This window comes from Oncorhynchus kisutch, linkage group LG18 (assembly GCF_002021735.2).
Source record: "Oncorhynchus kisutch isolate 150728-3 linkage group LG18, Okis_V2, whole genome shotgun sequence".
In the NCBI taxonomy this organism is placed as follows: domain Eukaryota; kingdom Metazoa; phylum Chordata; class Actinopteri; order Salmoniformes; family Salmonidae; genus Oncorhynchus; species Oncorhynchus kisutch.
The window spans coordinates 47,445,388-47,471,852 of record NC_034191.2 but is presented as its reverse complement, the minus strand read 5'-3'; the positions used below and the strand labels follow the sequence as shown (position 1 = coordinate 47,471,852).

At 41.7% G+C, this 26,465-nt stretch overlaps 1 protein-coding gene across 2 annotated transcripts; it reads right to left on the bottom strand.

Annotated features, from left to right (window-relative positions):
- Nucleotides 1-248: 248 nt before the first annotated feature.
- LOC109908816 (protein CDV3 homolog) lies at nucleotides 249-10,721 on the bottom strand. Of its 2 annotated transcripts, none has more exons than XM_020507527.2 (5): nucleotides 10,242-10,702; nucleotides 9,157-9,233; nucleotides 8,904-9,034; nucleotides 8,581-8,743; nucleotides 249-3,013 (listed from the first exon to the last, which is right to left on the bottom strand). In XM_020507527.2, exons 1-5 carry the CDS (start codon nucleotides 10,446-10,448, stop codon nucleotides 2,884-2,886), a joined length of 708 nt encoding a protein of 235 aa, XP_020363116.1. In that variant the 5' UTR covers nucleotides 10,449-10,702; the 3' UTR covers nucleotides 249-2,883. The 2 variants fall into 2 exon arrangements, with proteins under 2 accessions (XP_020363116.1, XP_020363117.1); XM_020507528.2 differs by lacking the exon at nucleotides 249-3,013 and adding an exon at nucleotides 8,319-8,448 and having other exon boundaries at nucleotides 10,242-10,721.
- Nucleotides 10,722-26,465: the final 15,744 nt, after the last annotated feature.

Sequence of the window (26,465 nt, the reverse complement as noted above, 5' to 3'; positions counted from 1 at the left end):
AACTCCTGAGCATAAAGTGTTGCTTGAACTTCATCCGATTTTAAATTGTAATAACATTTAAGGCTCAACCCAAAATGGTGATCTAAAATATAATTTATTAGACCATGTGCATTATTGTGCTTACTGAAACACGGTACTTACCAGTTGCCAATACTTATGCAGACTGGTTTCTCAGTGTGGCCTTTTATTTGAACATCTAGCTTACCTGTAAAACAGCTACTTTCAGGTTAAGAACTCACAGGACACCCTTCACAAGGATCACTGTTTATTTTTTGTTAAACTGTTCTTTGATTAAGTCCTCAGACATTTTCACTACTTCCACCCACAATGTTTTGGCAGAGGACCACAGGCTGCATAATGTGTTACAGTGCCCTCCACAACTCCTTTCGATTGGCTTTGACAGAAATGAACACAACTCCAGCTCTTTTTTGAGTTCTAACCCTCTGTTCAACCTAAGGAAATGCAAACATTCTTATTCTCATCTAAACCACCTGACCTTTGAGATAACCTCATTGTTTCTTTAGAGGAAACAGATCAGGTGGTTTGGAGCCCAAAAATAAAAAGTCAGACCGCAGACACTGACTGAAGCTCTACAGGACCACGATTACATGTCATAGACCTGCTCTACAAACATTTCAATAAGTGCTGAAATAATATTCTTCATATCTTTGGAACAACCTTTGAGGGCATCTATCTCTATGGGGAGGAGGGAGGAAAATGGGTGAGTTCCATGCTGCAGAACAAGGCAAACTTCAATGCCTTGGACTGAAGCAATGCAATGAGCATAAGAGAAAGCAAACAGATGCAGTGCATTCAGTAGATATTCAGACTCCTTTACTTTTCCAACATTTTGTTACATTACAGCCTTATTCTACAATGGATGAAATCGTTTATCCCCCATAAATTTACCTATGACAAAGCAAAAACAGATGATTTTTGGGGAAAAAATAAACTCAAATTTACATAAGTATTCAGACCCTTTACTCAGTACTTTGTTGAAGCACCTATGGCAGAGATTACAGCCTTGAGTCTTCTTGGGTATGACGCTACAATCTTGGAACTCTGAAGCTCTCAGTGACCATTGGGTATCTTGGTCACCACCCTGACCTTCTCCCCCGATTGTTCCGTTTGGCTGGGAGGGAAGATCTAGGAAGAGTCTTGGTGGTTCCAAACTTCCAAACTTTTACTCTGACATGCACTGTCAACTGTGGGACCTTATAAAGAAAGGTGTGTGCCTTTCCAAATCATGTCCAATCAATTGAATTTACCACAGGTGGACTCCAATCAAGTTGTAGAAACATCAAGGATGATCAATGGAAACAGGATACACCTAAAGCTCAATTTCGAGTCTCATAGCAAAGTGTCTGAATACTTATGTAAATGTTTATAAATTTGCAAAAATTTCTAAAAACGTGTTTTCGCTTTGCCATTATGGGGTATTGTGTATAGACTGATGAGAATATTTAATCCATTTTAGAATAAGGCTGTAACGTAGCAAAATGTGGATAAAGTCAAAGGATCTGAACTCTTTCCAAATGAACTAAGTAATAAAAAAATGGACAGCAGTATGACAGGCCATACTTACTGCGGTCAATTACAGGCATTGAGTACAGAAGGGTCATTTTTGGGACGCTGTAGCTAATGTCTTTGCACCTGTAACAATGTCAATCTACTTCCCTCTGTCCCACCTATACACAATGGTGTAAGTACATAAAAACTATGGTGAAGAAACAGCCCTCCAAGTAAAACAAAAACTCAGGACCGAATCCTCAGAACGCTTAAAAAAATTAGAAGTAATCTACCAAAGTAATGACTTCAGATTAGAAAAGAGCTTAAATAATGGTTTGCCGATGTTAATAATAAAAAATGTAAAAAAAGGGCGAGCAAGTCAAACAATGGATATGAAGGACAGTTGGTGTAAACTGACATACTGAAACTCAGCACTACATTATTGAATTTGGGAGGTTGGTGCGATCCAGGAGGCAAGCAACAGCGCGCGAGACAACCAGTAAGTTTCTCTCCAGAGGACGAGGCAGTTTCTTTACACTAAGGCCACTTTTAAATAGTCATTCTGAATGAGGACCATAACTTCTCTCCCATGTTCACAGATCTTTGTAGGAGTCCCTTTGAGGAAAAGTGGAAGAGCCTGGTGGTTCTCTCTTCTGCAGGGCTGGCGTTTGCCCCACTCACCCCCAATGAGAGCAAAGTCCCCGCTCAACATGGTCACCACAGCCATGCAACCGAGATAGTCTCCACTCGTGTGCCCAAACCATAACGCACCCCAACAATTACAAACCATGTGCAGTTTGGGTTATAACGATCTCGCAAAAAAATATATATCCATTCTCAACAGTCCATAAATTAATCTTGCCCAATTTTGTGTCTTCTTTGATCCTCTGTGGCTTTATCAAAGAAAGTTGAAGTCCAGAGAGAAGTTGTACCATACCACTGCTGCTCTGAATACAATCCACAACCTAAAGTTGCCTTTGCTGTTGTTGCTGCAGTGTCATTCATATGAGTGTATCATATAGATTTGATATTTGTTTCAGTTGATCCCCGTTGCCACAGCCCTTTTGGATGTAGTCTTTCAGTTTTGCCAACCAGGTGCTTTGTGTATGTACTGTATATACACATGAATGTATTGACATTGTGGGAGTGTCTGTAGATGTAAAGTGTGTGTGTTAGTGTATATGGTTGACTGTGTGAGGTGTTTGTATGTATACTGTATGTATTGTACTGTGGTACGTGAGAAGGAGAGAAGGTCCAGTGTGATGGTGGCAGCAACACCAGTGTTTGTTGTCAGGACTGTGCTGTAGTTAGGTACACTGCTGTAGCTCAGCTCCCTCTGGCAGCTGGGTAAGACCACGCTGGCTGTGCAGGCCACTACTTGTCCCCCAGGATGGCGTACTGGTTACCAAGCTCCAACTGCTGCAGGGAAGCGCCACTGCCTCCCTCCTCTCGGCCACGGTTTTTGTGCTTCACAACCTCAAAGGTCTTCTCCATCTCTCTGTCCCTGAAACCAAAGCATTGGACATATTAAACAAAGTTTCTACACTACGTCTAAAGGCATCCACATACATTAGTTTGGTTTGCTCCTAGCAGAACTCAGCTAGGCGAAACGACATCTGCTTGCATACCCCTTAAAGAACGTCACTTGAAAAACAAGAAAATAATATTACGGTTGTTTGACCCTCGAGCCACCGAAGCAACAACCAGAAACACTTCCTCAAAATTGTCAGAATTAATCCAAGAAATGTGTCATTAAGTTAGATGTTTTGGCCAAGGAAGTCTTAGTCACACAATTTAGCTAAGATGTTTGGTGCAGTGAACAACGGTGCATGAAAATTAGTTGTCTCTCGCTGAGAGACTACACTTCATGTTCCCACTCATACTAAGAGTAGTACTGATAACCAGTCACCAACGAAGGGGCGTTGACTTCGGCTATTGAACTTTGTCTTACATCAAGAGAAATGTTGAGCGCACTACGGTTGACCCCAGTTAGTCAACTGGTTGATTGTTTGGTTGTTAGGCTGTTTGTCGACGGAGATTGTTTTAGTCGATCAGAAAGTATTCAAACCCCTTGACTTTTTCCCCACACTTTGCTACGTTACAGCCTTATTCTAAAATTGATTAAATTGGTTTCCCCCCTGATCAATCTACACACAATACCCCAAAATGACAAAACAAAAACAGGCTTTAAGAAATATTTGCAAATGTATTAAGAAAAGGAAAACATGTACATACTTTGTTAAAGCACTGTTGGCAGCGATTATAGGCTTGAGTCTTTGGTACAAGCTTGGCACACCTGTATTTGGGGAGTTTCTTCCAGTCTTCTCTGCAGATCCTCAAGCTCTGTCAGGTTGTTTTCCAGAAATATCCAGAAAGTACATTGAGTTCTTGGTCACCTCCCTGACCAAGGCCCTTCTCCCCCGACTGCTCAGTTTGGCCGAGAGGCCAGCTCTAGGAGTCTTTGTGGTTCCAAACTTATTCCATTTATGGAGGCCACTGTGTTCTTGGGGATCTTCAATGCGGCAGAAATGTTTTGGTACCCTTCCCCAGATGTGCCTTCAACACAATCCTGTCTCAGAGCTCTACAGACAATTCCTTCAACCTCACGGCTTGGTTTTTGCTCTTGACATGCACTATCAACTGTGGGACCTTACAGTTGAAGTCATAAGTTTACATACACCTTAGCCAAATACATTGAAACTCAGTTTATCACGATTCCTGACATTTAATCTCAGTAAAAATTCCCTGTCTTAGGTCAATTAGAATCACCACTTTCAGAATAATAGTAGAGAGAATGACTTATTTCAGCTTTTATTTTTTTCATCACATTCCCAGTAGGTCAGAAGTTTACATACACTCAATTAGTATTTGGTAGCATTGCCTTTAAATTGTTTAACTTGTGTCAAACGTTTCAGGTAGCCCTTCCACAAGCTTCCCACAATAAGTTGGGTGAATTTTGGCCCATTCCTTCTGACAGAGCTGGTGTAACGGAGTCAGGTTTGTAGGCCTCCTTGCTTGCACATGCTTTTTCAGGTCTGCCCAGAAATGTTCTATAGGATTGAGGTCAGGGCTTTGTGATGGCCACTCCAATACCTTGACTTTGTTGTCCTTAAGCCATTTTGCCACAACATTGGAAGTATGCTTGGGGGTCAATGTCCATTTGGAAGACCCATTTGCGACCAAGCTTCAACTTCCTGACTGATGTCTTGAGATGTTGCTTCAATATCTCCACAAATTTCCTCCCTCATGATGCAATCTATTTTGTGAAGTGCACCACACCAGTCCCTCCTGAAGCAAAGCACCCCCACAATATAATGTTGCCACCCCCATGCTTCACGGTTGGGATGGTGTCCTTCTCCCTCCAAGCTTAACAATGGTCATTATGTCCAAAGAGTTCTATTTTTGTTTAATCAGACATTTCTCGAAAAAGTACAATCTTTGTCCCCATGTACAGTTGCAAACCGTAGTCTGGCTTTTTGATGGCGGTTTTGGAGCAGTGGCTTTACCCTTGCTGAGCGGCATTTCAGGTTGTTACAGAACTCGTTTTACTGTGGCTATAGATATTTTTGCACCCGTTTCCTCCAGCATCTTCACAGGGTCTTTTGCTGTGTTCTAGGATTGATTTGCACTTTACGCACCAAAGTACGTTCATCTCTAGGAGACAGAACGTGTCTCCTTCCTGAGCGGTATGATGGCTGTGTGGTCCCATGGTGTTTACACTTGCGTACTATTGTTTGTACAGATGAACGTGGTAGCTTCAGGCGTTTGGAAATTGCTCCCAAGGATGAACCAGACTTGTGGAGGTCTACAATTTTTTTTCTGAGGTCTTGGCTGATTTCTTTTGATTTTCCCATGATGTCAAGCAAAGAGGCACTGAGTTTGAAGGTAGGCCTTGAAATACATCCACAGGTACACCTCCAATTGAGTCGAATGATGTCAATTAGCCTATCAGAAGCGTCTAAAGCCATGACATCATTTTCTGTAATTTCCAAAGCTATTTAAAGGCACAGTCAACTTAGTGTATGTAAACTTCTGACCCACTGGAATTGTGAAAGTGAATTTATACATCATGCACAAAGTAGATGTCCTAACAAACTTGCCAAAACTATAGTTAACAAGAAATTTGTGGAGTGGTTGAAAAACAAGTTAATGACTCCAACCTAAGTGTATGTAAACTTCCAACTTCAACTTTTTCTAGACAGGTGTGTGCCTTTCCAAATCATGTCCAATCAATTGAATTTACCACAGGTGGACTCCAATAAAGTTGTTGAAACATCAAGGATGATCAATGGAAACAGGATGCATTTGAGCTCAATTTCAAGTCATAGCAAAGGTTCTGAATACTAAAGTACAAGGCATTTGTGTTTTATTTATTCTAAAAACCTTTTCACTTTGTCATTATGGGGTACTGTGCGTAGATTGAATTCAATTCATGTTTTTCCTCATTTTTAGAACAAGTCTGCAATGTAACAAAATGTGGAAATGGTCAAGGGGTCTGAATTAGAGGTCGACCAATTATGATTTTTCAACGCCGAAACCGATTATTGGATGAGCCCCCAAAAAAGAAGCTGATACCGATTAAAATTGGCCAATTTGTATTTATTTATTTGTAATAATGACAATTACAACAATACTAAATGAACACTTATTTTAACTTCATATAATATATCAATAAAATCTATTTAGCCTCAAATAATGAAACATGTTCAATTTGGTTTAAATAATGCAAAAACAAAGTGTTGGAGAAGTAAAAGTGCAATATGTGCTATGTAAGAAAGCTAACGTTTCAGTTCCTTGCTCAGAACATATTAAAGCTGGTGGTTCCTTTTAACATGAGTCTTCAATATTCCCAGGTAAGACTAAGTTGTAGTTATTATAGGACTATTTCCCTCTATACCATTTGTATTTCATATACCTTTGACTATTGGATGTTCTTATAGGTACTTTAGTATTGCCAGTGTAACAGTATAGCTTCCGTCCCTCCTCTCGCTTCCCCCTGGGCTCGAACCAGCATCAACAGCCACCATCGAAGCAGCGTTACCCATGCAGAGCCATTCCAATTAATCGGTCAACCTCTAGTTTGAATACTAGTCGAATGCATTGTACACACACACCCCTCATTGAACTAATCCATTGTGGGGACTAAAAGCTCATTTATGCGTGATCTGAAAATGTGGTTGGAGACTCCATATGGACGGTGCGAAGCAATTGCAGAGCCTCCAGAGGCCAAATACAACGCCGTACTGCATTCCCATGCACCTCCCAAACGTTGTAACAACGCAGAGGGCTCTGTACAGCTCCGCATTTACATGATTGGTTGACGGTAGATGGGGGCGGTACATCCTGTAGGAAACAAACTCACTTCCTTGACAACCGCTCTGCACTTCTCGACAAAGCGCAAGTATGAATGCCCTGACTTCTGCTGAGGCCGTTTCACCGCAAATTCTGCATGGCCAATGCAGACTTCGAATTGACTATGCACCCAGACGTACAATGCACTTCTCTACAGAATGCACTCTCCCCCGCCAATTTGTACACATTCAATGTTTGTGTTAGATTGTTAGTGTATATCCCCCATTACATATAACACCAGTGGTACATTTACCCCTAATCTACATTGCTACAGTAAATTATATTAATGCATTCAATATTATTCCAGTCTTCCTGTTATCATTGTCGGAGTGGACATATTGTAGCATTAGTTGTGCACTCTGCAAACACTTGTGAGAAACAAGTTTTTGTTAATTTAGTCATTGTCTTTTGTGTGGAGCTCTCCTGTCAATGTTGAGTAAGCCTATAGGCTACATGTCCTGCGCGCAAATCTAGGCATATAAATGTGCTCATTTGGGGATCTGATCGCATTTCTTACTGGCCTTATCGCACCACCACTGATGAGCTGCTCAAAGTAATATTCTGACTTCAAACAGCAAGCAAATTAAGTCTGTTTTTACATCATTGAGAATTACAATAGTTCCTCAATGTATTTTAATATCTTTCCAGCTGTCTACCTTTTGATAAGCACTCAGTGTGAAAGGGAAGAATGTAATTCTCTGACCCAGTGGAAAAGTAGTAAAATAGGCCTACCTGATTACTACTTATTAGTGCTCGACTTGGACTGAAATAGGTTCCGGTACTTATTTTGGTATCTGGTACTGTTCATATTTAGGTGCAGGAGCTCCACAATACTTTGAGCTAATATTCTATAAAAAGGAACAGGAGCTCAAGCAGTAGAAAATTTGAGGTGCCATTACTCAGCTCGAGTGAGCTCCTTTATCCCTTGCGTAAATGTTCTACTGCTGCATCTGTCCTGAGCTCTCTGGCGGAGGAAACTGAGGGCAGGCCGGACCCAAGTTAATACAATGTTTCAAGTTCGTTGCAGACAGGCCATGTGTATCTAATGTGATTTATAGGATTTTTATCAGGATATTTTCTACCTGCAGGCTGCAATGTTTTTATTTGTTGGCTTTATTTTATGTAGGCTATTTTTACATAGTTGGCAATAGGTGTTAAGTTTCAGGTTTGTATCTTTTATATTTGGACAATGATTTGAGATATGAAGTGGTTATTATAAATTAAATGAAACTGCTTCACATAACTGCCACGCAGGTAAGATAAATTGGCATTCCACATTAGAAAGGTTGCCGACTCCTCACGTAGCGTAGCCCATTACCAGCAACTTCAGGAGTGTAATGGCCAGCAGGAGTGAGAGGAGAAAGGTTTCTCTCTTCTGGATATATAGGTCTCTGGCACCCTCTTGAGGCTTCTGTCTTATTTCATCAAACCGTAATCTTAAAAAGCGTCAGACAAGCTCAATGCACAGTTGATTTTATTAAAACAGACACATCCTATGGAAAAACACACTTTTAAACAAATCCATAAGACTACCTTCGGTCAACCAAGATTTGTTTAGTTGGGGACAGCCCTAGTGTGCACGAACAGCTGAAAAAACATGCCGGACAGCAAAATGAACAAAAACGTCACAAAACTGTCATAATACATGCGCAAACTTTTTGCCTGGGAAGCATGCAACAGGCTTAAGATGAGTGATATCTGAAGTTGAGGTTCACTCACCTGCGTGTCTCCACATGTTTGGAGCCGGCCATGAGTGAGGGGAACTGTGTGTCGCTGAAGATCTCAGGGGGCCCCTGGTTGGGGCCACGCTTTGTGGTAGTCAGTCGGGCCCCTGGGGGGCGGTACACCCCAGAAGGCTTGGACTCAGGCACCTCTTCCACCTCTGTAGAGACAAAAGCAGAGATGAAGCAAACCAGTTAGTGAAAACAAAGGGCAAGCCTCATTAGTATTCGCCAAAATATCTATTGGAGTAACCCACATACATACACACTACAATAAGACAATGTGGAAGTGATACATAGAGTGGAGAGAAGTATACTCACCAACAGGGGCAGCGGCTGGGGGCGGGGCACCAGATTTGTTCCAGGGTCCAGACATTTTGTCTCCACTGACCAGGATGATCTCTCCATCCTCACCAACCTCCTCCTCATACTCCTCTTCCTCCTTCTCATCACTGCCACAATCGCCAGAGAAAACCCAATCAACAAAAAAAATGTGCCACTAGTACAGATGTTTAACATGTCATTAGGGTAGTGCCTACTGAATGAATGGGGACCCCCTTATGTTCAGTTTTACCTTATCTGCAGAGCCTGCAGTCTGAGTCCACTGTAGTCCACCTCCTTTGCCTCAAACTCCTTCCACTCCTCGTCCTCCTGCAGACAGAGCACACAGTTTATCAGTTACACCCCCCACTAACTGGCGGTTTAGCAATCCACAGCTTCGTAGTTCATACATTTGCTTGTCAAATTTTACATGATAAATTGAGATTGACATGATGACCATGCAAAGGAGCGTCTGTCAAGGGGCCAAAGAACTAGAAACTAGGATCTGGATACAGGCCACACCCTGACTTGGGACGGTCATCACAACATGTCACACTGCCTCTGGAATAAGTGTCACAACCTCTGCACAGAATCACACCAGGGTAACACCCTGATATTAATTAGCTAAAGTATCCCAGATAGGGGACAGGTTGACAGTTAACGTTAGACCGGCACTATCGGCTGCCTAGGCTTGTTGTGCGGTTATCAGAATCATAATAAAATGTGCATTTGGTAACTAGCTAACGTTTTCTGCTGCAAATGTTACTAACATCACCAGTAAGTTATGCTCTCAGTGTATTTCCCGCACAAATGTTCTGAGTCTAACCGCCGCAGTCCCCATTGCTCAGGCTAACCATCTGTAAATTCTGAGAAGATTAGAGGCCTAAGCATCTACTATTGCGAATCGTGCCAACTAGCTAGCAACATTACTAATCTTCCAAATGGATAAAGTTAAGTCAGTTAACGTAGTTACCTAGCTGATTAACGTTGACCAATCGAGAGAGTTGACACTGTCGCGGCCTAAAGTTATCGAGACATGTCTGCTCACCGTCTGGAATAAGTGTTGAGCTTGCTGGCTTATCTAGCAGCGAACTAAATGATTGGATTGCTGTTTGAGGAACTAGTTAATTAGTAAGGTAGCTAACCTTAAATATGTATCTCCAGAAGTCGTGTGTTAGCCCAGTATAATAACTAGCCAGCCATGGTTTATTACTAAACAGCCACGAGTCCTCACTGTTAGCAGGCAAACTAGCTAGCTAGCTAGCTAGCAAAAGATTGATTTGGCTAGTAGCAGCAGTATGTGCCAACCGTGACTGGCGTGGGGCTAGCCAACGTTACCTTCTCCGGCTGCGCATCTTGATTTTCATTTTTCGTGCCGGACTTCTCCTTTTCCTTCTTGTTCTTTTTCAATACAATTGGTGTGGGCCCAGATGGGGCTTCCTTTCCCTTGCCTCCCTTTTCTTTCTTCTTTTTTTTATCCCTCTTGGCAAAGAAATCATCCAGGCTCTTCTCCGGCGCAGCACCACCAGTCTCTACATCCGCCATTTTCTTTCAGAAATGAATGCTAAGCAATGACAAACGTCAAAACGTCTCTTTAAATCAGTTGATAGGGAGGGTTTAAATTCCTATTCGAGCAGAGCAATCAAACAACTCCCGTTCTATCGTGAGCAAGAACATGTACCTACTGTCTGACTGCCTGTCTTTCAATGTGCCACATTATTGCAGGGGTGTGCGGCTCGCTCACTGCTATTTGACAGGCGAACCGGATGTTCAGCCAATACCCTCCAAAATGCCCCGGATTAACATGAAGAGAAACATAATGGACATGCAGAAGAACCAATTATATTGCATGTCTTTTTTTAATCAACCTATCATATTAGCCCGGTAATAATCTGGTACCACACCATGAGATCTACTGTAGTCGTCTTCACGCATAAATGTATTGTGTTGATCATTGACTTGTTGATCATGGAACAATAGAGAATCACTTACAAATATATATTTAATGTATTTATGAGTTTACTTGTTTTCTCAAAGCCAGCATTCCAAGTATTTACAGTACAGGCACTGTGGTAGTCTACACTCTGGATGTGACCTTAGATGAAAACGTAGGTATTTCTGCTCCCCATTCAATGACAGTTCACACTTTAAAAAATATATATTGTGTGTTACTGGTTTCCACTAAACTATGGGCTTAGCATGGGACTGGGCTGCCCATAAAGCAGTTTATTAGGCCTACTATTGGGCTGGGGCACACCAGCGTATGTTGTGTGTTGAGGACCTACAAGGTCACCTCACACAAAGATTATGGATATACTGACAAGACACTGTACATGTCTCTCCGCCCTAACAAAGGGATGCTGTCAAAAAGTGACTGAATTCAAGTGGATTTACCCTAAAGTAAATTTGATGACACCATAATGATGACAAAAAGTTGTCTTTTTTTTAGGAATGTCATCATATTTACATGCCACTATAGTATAATTTAGACTGAACAATCATTAACCCTTGTTAAGAATGACTAGACACCGCTCAATTTTTTGGAGCCACTATGGCTGAGAAGTCAATAGAATGCTCATAATGGTGTGACACGAGACAGAGGTGACAGAGAAGCAACCCATGTATTCAAAAATGCATTAGAATGAGGAAAATTACCTTGCTCTCCCAAGTGTTAAACCACTACTAGGCTATCCTTTTTCAATGTAACATCCACCAAAAGAATATAAATATTATGGTTAAGTGTTTAAGATGATCATGTTACCATGTATTTTAAAAGAAGAAGAAGAACTACAATCCATGGATGTCGGGTGATGAAAAGGCTTGGAATAAAGGTTGAAATCCTGGCTTGTCACATCATCATGCAAACAGGTGGTATGAACAGGTGGTTCAGAACACACATTGAAATCTGAGTTATATAATCACATCCTCCATTTACAAATTCACCAGGAACACACAACTCAACCATAATGAATTTCATTCACTCTATTCTAGACATTATTCTGAGCCGTCCTCCCCACAGCAGCCTCCTGTGTGGCCAAAAGACTTGTCATAGCTTTAATTCATATGGTTTGAATACATTAAATGGCATGAGCCTATGTATGAGTTAGCATAGCTAATATGAGTAAATGTTAAATAAATATATTTAACATTTTAGCACCTTTGAGGAGTTTTTGCAAGGAAGTGGCCCCATCCTTCTCCCTGTTACAGTTGAAGTCAGAAGTTTACATACGCTCAGATTGGAGTCATTAAAACTAGTTTTTCAACTAATCCACAAATTTATTGTTAACAAACTATAGTTTTGGCAAGTCGGTTAGGACATCTACTTTGTGCATGACAACAGTCATTTTTCCAACAATTGTTTACAGATTATTTCACTTATTTCACTGTATCACAATTCTAGTGGGTCAGAAGTTTACATACATTAAGTTGACTGTGCCTTTAAACAGCTTGGAAAATTCCAGAAAATAATGTCATGGCTTTAGAAGCTTCTAATAGGCTAATTGACATAATTTGAGTCAATTGAAGGTGTACCTGTGGATGTATTTTAAGGCCTACCTTGAAACTCAGTGCCTCTTTGCTTGACATCATGGCAAAATGAAAATAAATCAGCCAAGATCTCAGAAAAAAAAGTTGTAGACCTCCACAAGTCTGGTTCATCTTGGGAGCAATTTCCAAACGCCTGAAGGTACCACGTTCATCTGTACAAACAAGAGTACGCAAGTATAAACCCCATGGGACCACACAGCCGTCATACTGTTCAGGAAGGAGATGTGTTCTGTCTCCTAGAGATGAATGTACTTTGGTGTGAAAATCAATTCCAGAACAACAGCAAAGGACCTTGTGAAGATGCTGGAGGAAACAGGTACAAAAGTATCTATATCCACAGTAAAACGAATCCTATATCGACATAACCTGAAAGGCCACTCAGCAAGGAAGAAGCCACTGCTCCAAAAACCGCCATAAAAAAAGCCAGACTACGGTTTGCAACTGCACATCGGGACCGTAGATTGTACTTTTTGGAGAAATGTCCTCTGGTCTGATAAAACAAAAATAGAACTGTTTGGCCATAATGACCATTGTTATGTTTGGAGGAAAAAGGGGGATGCTTGCAAGCCAAAGAACACCATCCCAACTGTTAAGCATGGGGGTGGCAGCATCATGTTGTGGGGATATTTGATGCAGGAGGGACTGGTGCACTTCACAAAATAGATTGCATCATGAGGGAGGAAATTTGTGGATATATTGAAGCAACATCTCAAGACATCAGTCAGGAAGTTAAAGCTTGGTCACAAGAGGGTCTTCCAAATGGACAATGACCCCAAGCATACTTCCAATGTTGTGGCAAAATGGCTTAAGGACAACAATGTCAAGGTATTGGAGTGGCCATCACAAAGCCCTGACCTCAATCCAATAGAACATTTCTGGGCAGAACTGAAAAAGCGTGTGCGAGCAAGGAGGCCTACAAACCTGACTCAGTTACACCAGCTCTGTCAGGAGGAATGGGCCAAAATTCACCCAACTTATTGTGGGAAGCTTGTGGAAGGCTACCTGAAACATTTGACCCAAGTTAAACAATTTAAAGGCAATGCTACCAAATACTAATTGAGTGTATGTAAACGTCTGACCCACTGGGGAATGTGGTGAAATAAATAAAAGCTGAAATAAATAATTCTCTCTACTATTATTCTGACATTTCACATTCTTGAAATAAAGTGGTGATCCTAACTGACCTAAAACAGGACATTTTTACTATGATTAAATGTCAGGAATTGTGAAAAACTGAGTTTAAATGTATTTGGCTAAGGTGTATGTAAACTTCGACTTCAACTCTATATCCCTGTTATATTCCTCAACCTAATTTTGAAGCTGCTGATTCTCCGCCTCTACTCTTTGCAGTTTGCTTTTCAGCTGTTCAAAATCCTTTGGAGACTGAAGGTGGATACTTTTTTAAGGACCTGCTTTCAATGTGGGCGGCAGGGTAGCCTAGTGGTTAGAGCGTTGGACTAGTAGCCGAAAGGTTGCAAGTTCATATCCCTGAGCTGACGAGGTACAAATCTGTCATTCTGCCCCTGAACAGGCAGTTAACCCACTGTTCCTAGGCCGTCATTGAAAATAAGAATTTTTTCTTAACTGATTTGCCTAGTTCAATAAAGGTAAAAAAAATATATCAAATGTTTTCCTTTAAATGGTTTGATAGTGGAAAAACACATTTTATACTTTTGTCCATTTTCTGTTTTAGAAGGATTTGCACAAATATGAAAAGATACATCGATGTTTTGCCAAAATTATAATCATAAAACAATATCAATTTAGATCATATAAGGGCCATAATTGAGGTAAAAAATTTACCCCAAAAGGTTCTTTGAGGATCCTTAAAAAAGGTTATTTGAAGAACCCTTTTAAAGTGTTATTCGAATAACTTATAGTGGTTCCCCCACAGTTTCATTATGAAGAACGCCTAAAGGATACTCCAGGAAGCTGAGTGTAAGTGTGTATCACTTGCAAATGCTTCACAATGTATTTCTTTGTAGGCTATAACCTTGAAATAATTGAAATAATAGGCTAATAATAGGCTATAGCCTAAATAGTACATTTCCTTTCTTCTTAGGCTACCTGTCTGGCTCCTGACCTATTTACAGTGTTTATATGCTGTTTAATACTATATGTACTCGTTTCTGTACTTCTGGCTGTACAATTTTGATTGAGACATGTTGTAAGTTCTGTCCAAGATCAAACATTCGTGACCAATTATATTCATTGAGTTTGACTCGTCGAACCCGTATTACTGCTAATGCAGTCAGCCAACAATGATTTGCAATTTGTTGAAATTGCTGCTGGCCTGCTGGTGACGTCACTCACAATGCACTTTTGTAGCCAGGCACGTGTGTTGTGACAGTGTGTGACAGAGAAAATCGTTTTTGTGTCATTTAGAGGGAAAATGCGTGCATTTTAGCGTTTGAGTCACTTTTCAAAAGTTGCTAAAAGTTCCAAATACATTTTTAAAGTAGCTAAATTTGTTGCTAGGTGCTGTTTGAAAAAAAAGTTGCCAGGGTAGTCTGAAAAGTTGCTAAATCTAGCAACAAAATTGCTAAATTGACATCACTGCTGACATCAGAGCTGGGATGTCACAAGGATACCGTTTAGAAAATATCAGACTACAATCCACGAGCAGTTCACTAATGTTCCTAAAAGCACTGGTTTGACTTAGTATTTAGATTGGAATCGCACAGATTTTTGTTGATGATATATTGTATTATATCATATTAGGTATAATATGATCTGTACATCATTATTTAGTTAGGCAGAATTCAACAGGTACTGTAGCCTAGACATCCATGCCTTATCCTGCACATTCAATTTGAATCTTCATGCCAAGCGTTTTGGGCTCGGTGTATCTGATGCTGTCTGGAGTGGACAATGGCATGTCATACTTTTTGGGTTACATATAGTAAGACAGAGGAGTGCTGTTTCGCTCGCTAGTTTCAGCAGAGAAGAAGAGGCGAAGCGAGAGGGCTCACTCTTCTCCAAATATCGGTCCTGGATAAACCAAATGCATTTCTATAAGCGTAATATGCAGACTTAAGCTTGTCGCCTGCATTCCCGCACCGACTCGCTTTGTTAGGGCAGACATCTCGTCAATATATGCTGGTTTCCCCCAAGATACATCGATGTTTTGCCAAAATTATACAATTACTCATGTCTAAATACAATCATTAAAAATATTTTATCAGAGAGCATGACTTAGCTACATAGGATCATTCGCTTCTTTGTGGCAATAGGCCTAGCTGATTATTGAGGTGCGGTTGTCAATGAAAAGCATCGCAACTGTGTGAAGATAATGTGTTTTGAATATAATTTAAAATGTTGACCTGAAGGGGGGGGGGGGGGCGAAGATGTGGGCGTCTCTCTCCAGAATGCATGTACTCAGCTCTCCAGAATGTGCTCCGCTGTCTCCCGACACATTTTGCACATTCATTGTTTCATTGTGTGAATTGTTTGCCCCATGATTTTTTTTTTTTTTTATAAATTCCCCATGACACATGTAACCAGTATGCCTAGTACATGTACCGTTCAACGCCATCATTTGGTTACATTAATTCATGTAAATGCATGGATTACAGTAATTTACCGTTCTCATTCTCGGAGTGGCAACGTTGTTTGCTACACTTGTGAGAAACAAGTTTAGCTTTATTTTATAACAATCATTAAGGAATTTTGTTATTTTTTTCATTGTCTTTTGTTTGGAGTGCTCGGTGTGACCAATGAGCATGTGTGTGGTTTCTCTGTCCATGGAGCGCAAGCGCCAGAACATATGCCAACCTGCTGAGTTGACACGTTGCACTTCACTAGTGATAGTTCAACTTGCGTGTTGGTGTTGCAAGTCAAGACAGATAGAAAGGGAGGCAGACAGGCGGAGTAGAGAGATCAATGCGATTGAAAGAACCAGTATTTTAATCAGGATATTTTCTATTGTTTTTAATTTGTCGGCATTAATGCTATGTGTTTTACTTAGTTGATGGAAGTTATAGGCCTTAGGCTACTGCTGCATTGGCCTATAGGCTATCTTTGAATTCTGTACGCTAATTTCTTTAGCCGCCTCTGGACCACGGTGTATCAACGTGTCCATATGGCAAAGGCCGGTGCTCTTGCATTAGTTACATTTGAACTTTTAGATATTTATCATTTTAATTCCGATTTTTATGATTAACCACGTGACAACCATTTTGAGAAACTAAAATATTATTGAAATGGAACTGTTCCACGAACAAGCTTGTATCAAAATAATCATAACTGACAGGCAGAAATGGTAGGATAAATTGCATGCTTCGCCAAACTGTCTATGGTCGTTATGACACCATTGACAAAAAAAAAATGGGCCTGCCTATAGAAATCAAATGCCTGTCCAACTACTTCGTTCTGGCGCCGGCCCTGCTTCATGCTAATTTGATTTGCCTGATGTTAAAATTCACCAGGTTAGCCTATTGGCAGTGGTGGAAAAAGTACCAAAATTCCACTTGAGTAAAAGTAAAGATACTTTAATAGAAAATGACTAAAGTAAAAGTGAATGTCACTCAGTAAAAGTCAAAAAGTATTTGGTTTTAAATATACTTAAGTATCAAAAGTAAATGTATAAATTATTTCAAAATCCATATATTAAGCAAACCAGATGGCACAATGTGTTTTTTAAAATTTACGGATAGCCAGGGGCACACTCCAACACTCAGACATCATTTATAAATGAAGCTTGTGTTAAGGGAGACCGCCAGATCAGAGGCAGTAGAGATGACCAGGGATGTTATCTTGATAAGTGTTTGACTTGAACCATTTTCCTGTCCTGCTAAGCATTCAAAATGTAACAAGTACTTTAGGGTGTCAGGGAAAATGTTGAGTAAAAGGTACATTATTTTCTTGAGGAATGTAGTGAAGTAAAATTTGTCCAAAATATAGTGAAGCAAAGTAAGACTTAAGTAGTACTTTACACCTCTGACTTCAAATCATGTAATTTTGTCCTTGAAACATTTAACTGAAATACTGTAGAATTCCATTCATTCCTATGGAGGACTGCTCCTAATAAGGGAGTGCCAGTACGGCCAACCGATGGCTTCAAAGCCTCTTAATGGCCAATACGTAGCATCAGCAATCCAGGGTTTATATACGACATTGGGAGTCTGTGTAGTGATTGGACTCCCTGAGTTGTGAATGGTTCTGGAAAATAACCATACACACACAAAAAAAAGGTAGGCATATGTATAATTGATAGAAATTCTACTTACCAGATGTAAAGTGAAATGTGACCCTTGCTATCAAATAAACGTCTGAATCCAACTTTTTTCCGAACTACACCATATTCCTGCTGTGAAGACAGTGGTACATTTCGTGGTAGGAAGTCTAGCGTGGAGTGTGTGGTCTAATGGCAGCCCACTGTCTAATTCAGCAGGAATATGATGCTTTTCAGACCAAAATAGGATTCACAACCCTAACTGAAAAAACAGACTTCTGAACATTCTGTATGCTGTAAACTCAGTATGAACATGCAAATTAGATCAGGTTTTTGGTTACCGTCTGTTAAACATTTAAATGTGTCTACATAAACCAAATCACAATTTTAAATTAACATACTTCAGAGGAAAAACCTAAACATACTAAATGTAGTAAATATATTAAACAACTTCTTATGGCTGCAGGGGCAGTATTCAGTAGCTTGGATGAAAGGTGCCCAGAGGTGCCCAGAGTAAACGGCCTGCTCCTCAGTCTCATTTGCTAATATATGCATATGATTATTAGTATTGGATAGAAAACACTCTGAAGTTTCTGAAACTGGTTGAATGATGTCTGTGAGTATAACAAAACTCATATGGCAGGCAAAAACCTGAGAAGGAATCCAAACAGGAAGTGAGAAATCTGAGGCTGGTATATTTTCAAACCATTCCCTTTTGAAATCCCTGTTAGATATGAAGATTCACTTCCTAGGACTTCCACTAGATGCCAACCGTCTTTAGAAATTTGACTACTGGCAGAGTGCCAGTTCACATGCAAAGCACATGATATCATCCTGCGTTCCGTTCCTCCTCTAGACACAAAGGAATTCTCCGGTTGGAACTTTATTGAAGCTATACGTTAAAAACAGCCTAATGATTGATTCTGTAGTTAGTTTGAAATGTTTCTTCGACCTGTAATATAAATACTTTTGAAGTTTTTGTCCGAAGAAACTGTCGACCAGCTCCAGCGTTTGGATAGGTGTACCAAACACGCTAACAAAAGTAGCTAATTGGACATAAATAATGGACATTATCGAACAAATCAAGCATTTATTGTGGACCTGGGATTCCTGGGAGACTTTCTGATGAAAATCAAAGGTGAGGGAATATTTAACATGTATGGTTATAGTTGACTCCAACATGGCGGCTATACGACTATTATTCTGAGCGCCGTCTCAGATTGCATGGTTTTATTTTTCAGTAAAAAAAAATTGAAACCTGACACAGCGGTTGCATTAAGGAGAGGTATATAAATAATTCCATGTGTACAAGTGTATTATCATCTACATTTGAGTATTTCTGTTGAATCGATGTGGCTATGCAAAAATCACTGGATGTTTTAGGAACTAGTGAATGTAACACGCCAATGTAAACAGATTTTTTTTTATATAAATATGAACTTTATCAAACACAAACATACATGAAGTCCTATGAGTGTCATCTGATGAAGATTATCGAAGGTTGGTGATTAATTTTCTCTCTTTGTACTTTTTTTCCTCTCTCTCTTTGGCTGGAAAATTGGCTGTATTTCTGTGAGTTGTTGGTGACCTAACATAATCGTTTGTGGTGCTTTCCCCGTAAATCCTATTTCAAATCGGACACTGTGGTGGGATTAACAACAAGACCTTAAACGATATAAGATACATGTTTGAGGAATTTTAATTGAGATTTGTTCTTTTGAATTTGGCGCCCTGTACTTTCACTGGTTGTCATATCGCTCCCGTTAACGGGATTGCAGCCATAAGAAGTGTAACCAACATGTATTCAATAACAGAAAAATAAATCCAATATAACTTGAAATCCTCAGCATTGTACTGAAGAAAATATCGAAGACGGGATATTTCCCAAATAAATGATTTAATATTTGTATGTAGCTACAACATTCACATGACAAACGTAAACACATCTATAATGTAAATGGGGATGTTGACCTTAGGACTTCAGAATTATTTATGAGCCAAGTGACGAACAATATATTAACCAATAGTGTCACACCCTGATCTGTTTCATCTGTCTTTGATTGTCTCCACCCCTCTCCAGGTGTTACCCATCATCCTGTGTATTTTACCTGTGTTCTGTTGCCAGTTTGTCAAGTCAACCAGCATTTGTCTCAGTCAAGGGTTTTGACCCTTGCCTGTCCTGTCTGAGCCCGCCTGCCTGACCCTGACTGCCATCCTGTACCTAAACCCCACCTCTGGTTTACTGACCCGTCTGCCTTGACCTGTCTATCGCCTGCCCCTGTTGGATTATTAAACCATAGTTAATTTGACGTCTGCATCTGGGTCTTCCCCTCAAATTTAGGTATGAAGTTTAAAAGATAACTATTTTAATAATTAAAACTAAACCCAGTTCAGAACTATTTCCTTTGAGTGAACTTGAGATGGCAGCCCTGTAGAAGTCCTTCATGCAAAGCGTGTTGAATGCATGCACTGAAACAATCAGAAAACACAAATTAGGATACTGAAATCAATTTCTATTTTGGCATCTTAAAAAATATAAATTGAGTTATGCCTAATTTGGCAATTCAATATTTTTTCCAAATGAATCATTGTTACTCTAAAAAGTGCTGGGTTAAAAAGAACCCAATCTGGGTTAATTTTGACAACCCAGCACTGGGTCAATATTGGACAAACACAGCATTGGGTTAATTCAACCCAGCAGGTTTCAGTTGTGCTTCTAACCCAGCCCCTTCGGTTGAGAGCCTGACCCAAGTGCTGGGTAATTTAGAATATATTGCTGGGTTAAAACAGCCCAGTGTTGGGCTGTGACAAACCAGCACATTGGGTTGGGGGAATGACCCAGCAGCTGGGTAATTCTTTACGTAATCCTTGCGTTGTCAGTGTCATTCTAATTTCAATTTTGTTTGCATATTTGAGCCTTCTCTGCCATCCCACCCACACAATCAAGATGTTGCATTTCAAATAATTAATACATTTTTATTTCCTTAATTTCAAAACATACATCACATCCAAGAATGTACAGGAATATATACATTTAAATAGCACATTGAAACAAAGACCTATTAGTTCATAAGATAGGATTGATTAAAATAATGTATTTAAATGATTTCATGAACCAAACAGACTAGTCTGTTGAACTTGATGTGCACACTCAAATTGCAATCTGAGAAAAACAAAGCATGCATGCATGCGTGAGACACTGGTTTAAGTGGTATTAACACAGATCTGTATCAGAGTGCCAGAGCTAATCAATAGATTCACACTTCAGTTATCTAAGGTGAACACACCCCCCATGCTGTTTTGCCATGAAATAAAGCACTTTTCACAATCCCCAAATTGTAACATTTCTCAAATAAATTGTGATAGAATGAAAGCGTACCAGAACGAGCTTCAGTAGTTGAACTAAAGGCCGTGATTGAGAGTCCCATAGGGCAGTGCAGAATTGGCCCAGCTTCGTCCAGGTTTGGCCGGGGTAGGCAGTTATTGTAAATAAGAATTTGTTCTTAATTGACTTGCCTAGTTAAATAAAATAAACAAAGGCAAACTAGCCACATTCTGTACTGTAGGCAAAAGCAGGCACAAATGCATAAAAAAATTTAAGTCAATTTTATAGTATTACACACGCCTCTAAGAAGAGGGAACGCAACACCCTGCTACAACTCAACTCTGAAGCGAAAGAGGTATGGACTGTAGGTGTGAGTAAGGATGACAAAAGGCAGAATTTACCGCTTACTAGGAATTTATTCCTTCACACTGTAATAAGGGGAAAAGGGGCTGGACGGAACCAAAACAAAGAAAGTAAATCTCAAAGCCCCCTCTCCTACCTTACCACTACTTACCTAATTTAGCACACCTGGTGCCCTAACCAAAATACAGGGGGTGGTCCGCCCAGGTCTTACCTAGTGTGCCTAGACAGTGAATATGTATGCCCATGGGCCTCTTGCCTAAGCACTCCCTAGGTGCCTTCCCCTTCCCCCCTGGGAACAAATGAAACAGAATATTAAACAACCCACTAAACAACAAAACTGAGAAGAAAAAAAAACTCTGGCCATGAAAGAAGTACTGACAAAGCAACAAACACAGAACCGCACCAAAGCTGCTACCAACAACAACTAACATGCTTATACCCCTCAGCCATCAACCTCAGCTCTCAGCTCTCAGCAATGATCTATATCACAATCATTCTCTCTCTGCAATCTCCTACCAGCAATAATCTTTCTTCTGAACAGAACACTGGCTTTTATATAGCTTCAGAAGGCATTGGAAATTGGAGACAGCTGCATCCTGACGAGGGGGCGGGGTTAGCTCCAATTAATCGTGGAGTCGACCAATCAGCTGCTGAGGGATTTCAGGAAGCCATCTCCTGAAACACACTCAAATACACACTCCACAACATAGAAACTGGAGAATGTAACAAACAGATCTATAAATAGGGCCTTAAGCGCATATTAACATTGAAATGAGACACTCGTGGCTCATCCATCCATTGATCTATTAATTCACAGGAACACATCAGCCAGAGGGAGGGCTGTGCTTCTTCCTGTCACTTCTCACACTACATACAGTACAAGAGCAGATACTTATCCACTACTGTTCAGTGGGAAAAAAGACATGCTCGCAACAGTCTTGCTGTGGGGGATTCTGTTCTTGGCAGCTGATACATCGTGGTCTGTAGGAATTCTCATGCTGGGGCACAGTGAGATAGTTGATATCAAACACCTAATAGAACTTGAAGCACACATCCAGTACCCCAAGCAGTGTACCTTGCTCCAATGCCTATCCACTAATAACTGTAAACACCTGTGAGCAGTCCCCAAGAGCCAACACAAATGGGTAGAGTCTGGTCACCACCACCTGGTGCAGATACTCAACCATGTTGGTCTTTCTGTTAGAGAAATCATTTGATTTTAGAAGATGAGGACTTGTGCGAAGCATGGAGGCACACTGACAATGCCGTCACACAATTTATTCTGCATATTTTATAGCCATTTACATCAGTCAACACCCAATCCCTGGTACTTCCATCTCCGACAGAGATGGCCGCCTCGCTTCGCGTTCCTAGGAAACTATGCATTTTTTTTTTTTACGTGTTATTTATGACATTGGTACCCCAGGTAATCTTAGGTTTCATTACATACAGTCGGGAGGAACTACTGAATATAAGAGCAACGTCCACTCACCATCATTACGACCAGGAATACGCCTTTCCCGAAGCGGATCCTGTGTTTTGCCCACCACCCAGGACAATGGATCGAATCCCAGCATCCCAGCATCTTTCTGGTAAGAAGAGGGGCGGGGGGGGGGGGGGGGGGGGGGGGGGGGGTTATGCCTTATGATTAACGAGACGTGGTGTGATCATAACAACATATAGGAACTCAAGTCCTTCTGTTCACCTGACTTAGAATTCCTCACAATCAAATGTCGACCGCATTATCTACCAAGATAATTATTTTCGATTATAGTCACAGCCGTATATATTCCCCCCCAAGCAGACACATCGATGTCTGAACAAACTTTATTTGACTCTATGTAAACTGGAAACCATATATCCTGAGGCTGCATTCATTGTAGCTGGGGATTTTAACAAGGCTAATCTGAAAACAAGACTCCCTAAATTCTATCAGCACATCGATTGTGCAAACCAGGGCTGGTACAACCCTGGATCATTGTTATTCTAACTTCCGCGACGCATATAAGGCCCTCCCCCGCCCTCCTTTCGGAAAAGCTGACCACGACTCCATTTTGTTGCTCCCAGCCTATAGACAGAGACTAAAACAGGAAGCTCCCGCGCTCAGGTCTGTTCAAAGCTGGTCCAACCAATCTGATTCCACACTTCAAGACTGCTTCGATCACGTGGTCCCCATCAGACCCCGCCCTGTGCAACTGGGTACTGGATTATCTTTCTTATCATTAATAATCTCATCATGTAGACTAGCCAACCCGCACAGCCTACCCACACTGTATCTGTGAGCTGTTGGCGAGAGCGCAGGTGCCAAAACCATAGTAGGTTATTTAACACAACAGTTTTGTGACAAAACTATCGAATAGGTTTTAAATGCAATGCAAACACATGGAACTTTAGATTTCTATTCCGTACATGAAAACTTAAGCGAAACGGTATATTTTGTGTGCCCTAGTCATCATGCACAGATTTTTATCCACAACAATTCAGTTTGGTGGCAATACACACCACTGCTGGGAAAATCCGCATATTTTATGTGTATTTTAGAATATTTGCATGAAAATATGTCACCAATTGGATGGAAATGTATATATTGTAAAGGCTCTCTTTCTCTGCACTCTTCTGAATAGGAATTTAGAAAGTACATTGAAACTCATTTTTGGCACAGAAACTATACACTCTGTGGCGTACAGCAGGTTATCCACCAGGGGGAGACTCATCAAGGCCTGGTGACAGATGGAGTCTATATCACGCGGTGATGGCTCCCTCTGCTGAATGTGCCAGGTGTTGACGGGCTCTCCAGCCAGGACTAATTGGGGTTGATTGTGGTTTGTGAGTAATCTAGGGACTGATTGCTCACCAGCTGGACGAGTCCCATAAAGCTGCCAGAAGCGCAGCACACAGGGGTGGGGACTGGGGGAAGAGAGGTTACTCCAGTCTAGTCGTGCTCAGTACCAGAGATAATGGAGGGAGCTTAGTTTTGTTCCCCACAGGACACATCAAGACACCGGAGCCTAGAAGACGGTATCCCGGAGGATGTCTCCTGGAGGAGACCTTTTATTTTCTCTTTGTTTGTTATTTAATAAGCACCCTTAAAACCGAGCGAATAAAATTCTGTCTCTGTCTATTCTCTACAAACGTCTTGACCAAACCTCCTGGTCTGCGACAAGTGGTGGAAAATGCGGGCATTCTGATAACGTGGTTAGATCACGTTGACATTTACGCGGCATCAGCATGGACGAGTTGATAGTTCAGTTCGTCTGGGCCCAACAAGCACAACAGGCGGTTCAGGAAAGAACACTGGAGGAACAGCAGCTACAAAATGCCCGCCTCGTTGAGGAAATCCGGAATCTAAAAGGAGGAGTGCCTACTGAATCACATCCAAACGAGTTCATGTCTCACCTAATGAAAGATCTGGAGGAGATCACTCAAACAAATGCTATGGAAGGTCATTGAGCAGGACGGGAGAACTGGGACCAGCTACTACCAACCTAATGTTCTCTGTCCGACATGTGCCCCTGTCATTCACCGGGTTTTCCCCTTTCGAGCTCCTCTGTGGGAGGAGCTACTGGACCTCGCCAAAGAGGTGTGGGAAGCCCAGCTGACTCCCTTATGCATCATGGTAGAACACATGGAGATGATGAGTGAGAGGATGACAGCCATATGGCCAGCAGTAAGGGAGCGTATGGAAAAGTCCCAACTCGCCCAAACCCAGGTCTACAATCGGGGAACCCAGCCCTGAGAATTTCAGGTGGGAGACAAGGTGCTGGTCTTAATCCCCACGGCAGAAAGTACATCCCTGGCAACGTGGCACGGTCCATACGAGGTGATAGAGAAGCTGGGATCTGTCAATTACCGCGTACGGCAGCTGGGGAGACAGAAACCACAACAGAGGACCTTGACACGGCCCAGAAGCAAAAGCTCTGAGAGCTCGTCGATTGGAACACGGCGATGTTCTCCCAGATGCCGGGCCACCACGTCCGCACCCGGCCCAGGGAAACGGTACAAAAGAGGACATATCTAATCCCCAAGGCCCGAAGGAAGGCTATGTTGAGGATGGGGATCAAATCGCCCAAACCGGACGGTAGCCTGCGCTTCTGTAATGACTTGCGGGATGTGAACGATATCAGCTTGTTCAATGCCTACCCCATGCCGAGGGTGGACGAGCTCATCGACTGATTGGGAAAGGCCCGGTACATCAGCAACCTCGACCTGACTAAAGGATATTGACAGGTACCTTGGCAGCCTCCTCCCGGGAGAAGATTGTGTTTCCGACACTGGATGGCTTATATCAGTACCGAGTGCTCCTATTCGGTCTCCACGGAGCCCCGCCCATGTTCCAGCGCCTGATGGATCGAGTCCTCCGACCCCACCAACAGTACACGGCGGCCTATTTGGATGATATCATCATACACAGCCAAGGTTGGGAAGAGCATCCGACGTACCTCCAGGCGGTGCTGGACGCATTCAGGCAAGCCGGATTGACAGCAAACCCCAAGAAATGCAAGCTAGGGTTTGAGGAGGTGGAGTACCTGGGGTATTTGATCGGATGGGGGAACGTCAAGCCTTAAGAGAGGAAGGTCCACGCAGTATTTGACTGGCCCGTTCCATGCACCAAGACACAGGTTGTCTTTCCTAGGATTGGAAGGATACTACAGCCGGTTTATCCCCAACTTTGCAGCTATATCCTCCCCCTCTAAACAATCTAACCAGGGCCCCGCCTCCCGAAAACAGTGAAATGGTCGGGCGAGACCGAAGCGGCGTTCAAGCGCCTGAAGTAAGCACTGTGCTCCCATCTGATTCTCGGAAATCCCAATTTTCAGGAACCGATGTTGGTCCAAACGGACACATGCGACACGGGACTAGGGTCTGTCCTGTCCTAGATACATGATGGGGAGGAGCACCCCATCATGTACATATGCCGAAAGCTGATAACCAGAGAAAAAAAGTACTCTATTGTTGAGAAAGAGTGCCGAGCGGTGAAGTGGGGACTGAACACTCTTGTACTACCTGTTGGGTACCCACTTCACCCTGGTCACGGACCATGCTCCCCTGCTTTGGATGGCCAGGGGAAGGGACACAAACGATTGGGTTACCAGGTGGTTCTTGTCCCTTCAACGCTTCTCTTTTTTTGTTGTGCACAGGTCGGGGGCGAAGCATG

Excerpts from the sequence above, each read along its gene's own strand:
- LOC109908816 (XM_020507527.2), bottom strand. The coding sequence starts at position 10,448 with ATGGCGGATGTAGAGACTGGTGGTGCTGCGCCGGAGAAGAGCCTGGAT. Across the intron at positions 9,234-10,241 it reads AAGATGCGCAGCCGGAGAAG|GAGGACGAGGAGTGGAAGGA; the intron begins GTAACGTTGGCT and ends CTCTGTCTGCAG. Across the intron at positions 8,744-8,903 it reads CCCAGCCGCTGCCCCTGTTG|AGGTGGAAGAGGTGCCTGAG; the intron begins GTGAGTATACTT and ends TTGTCTCTACAG.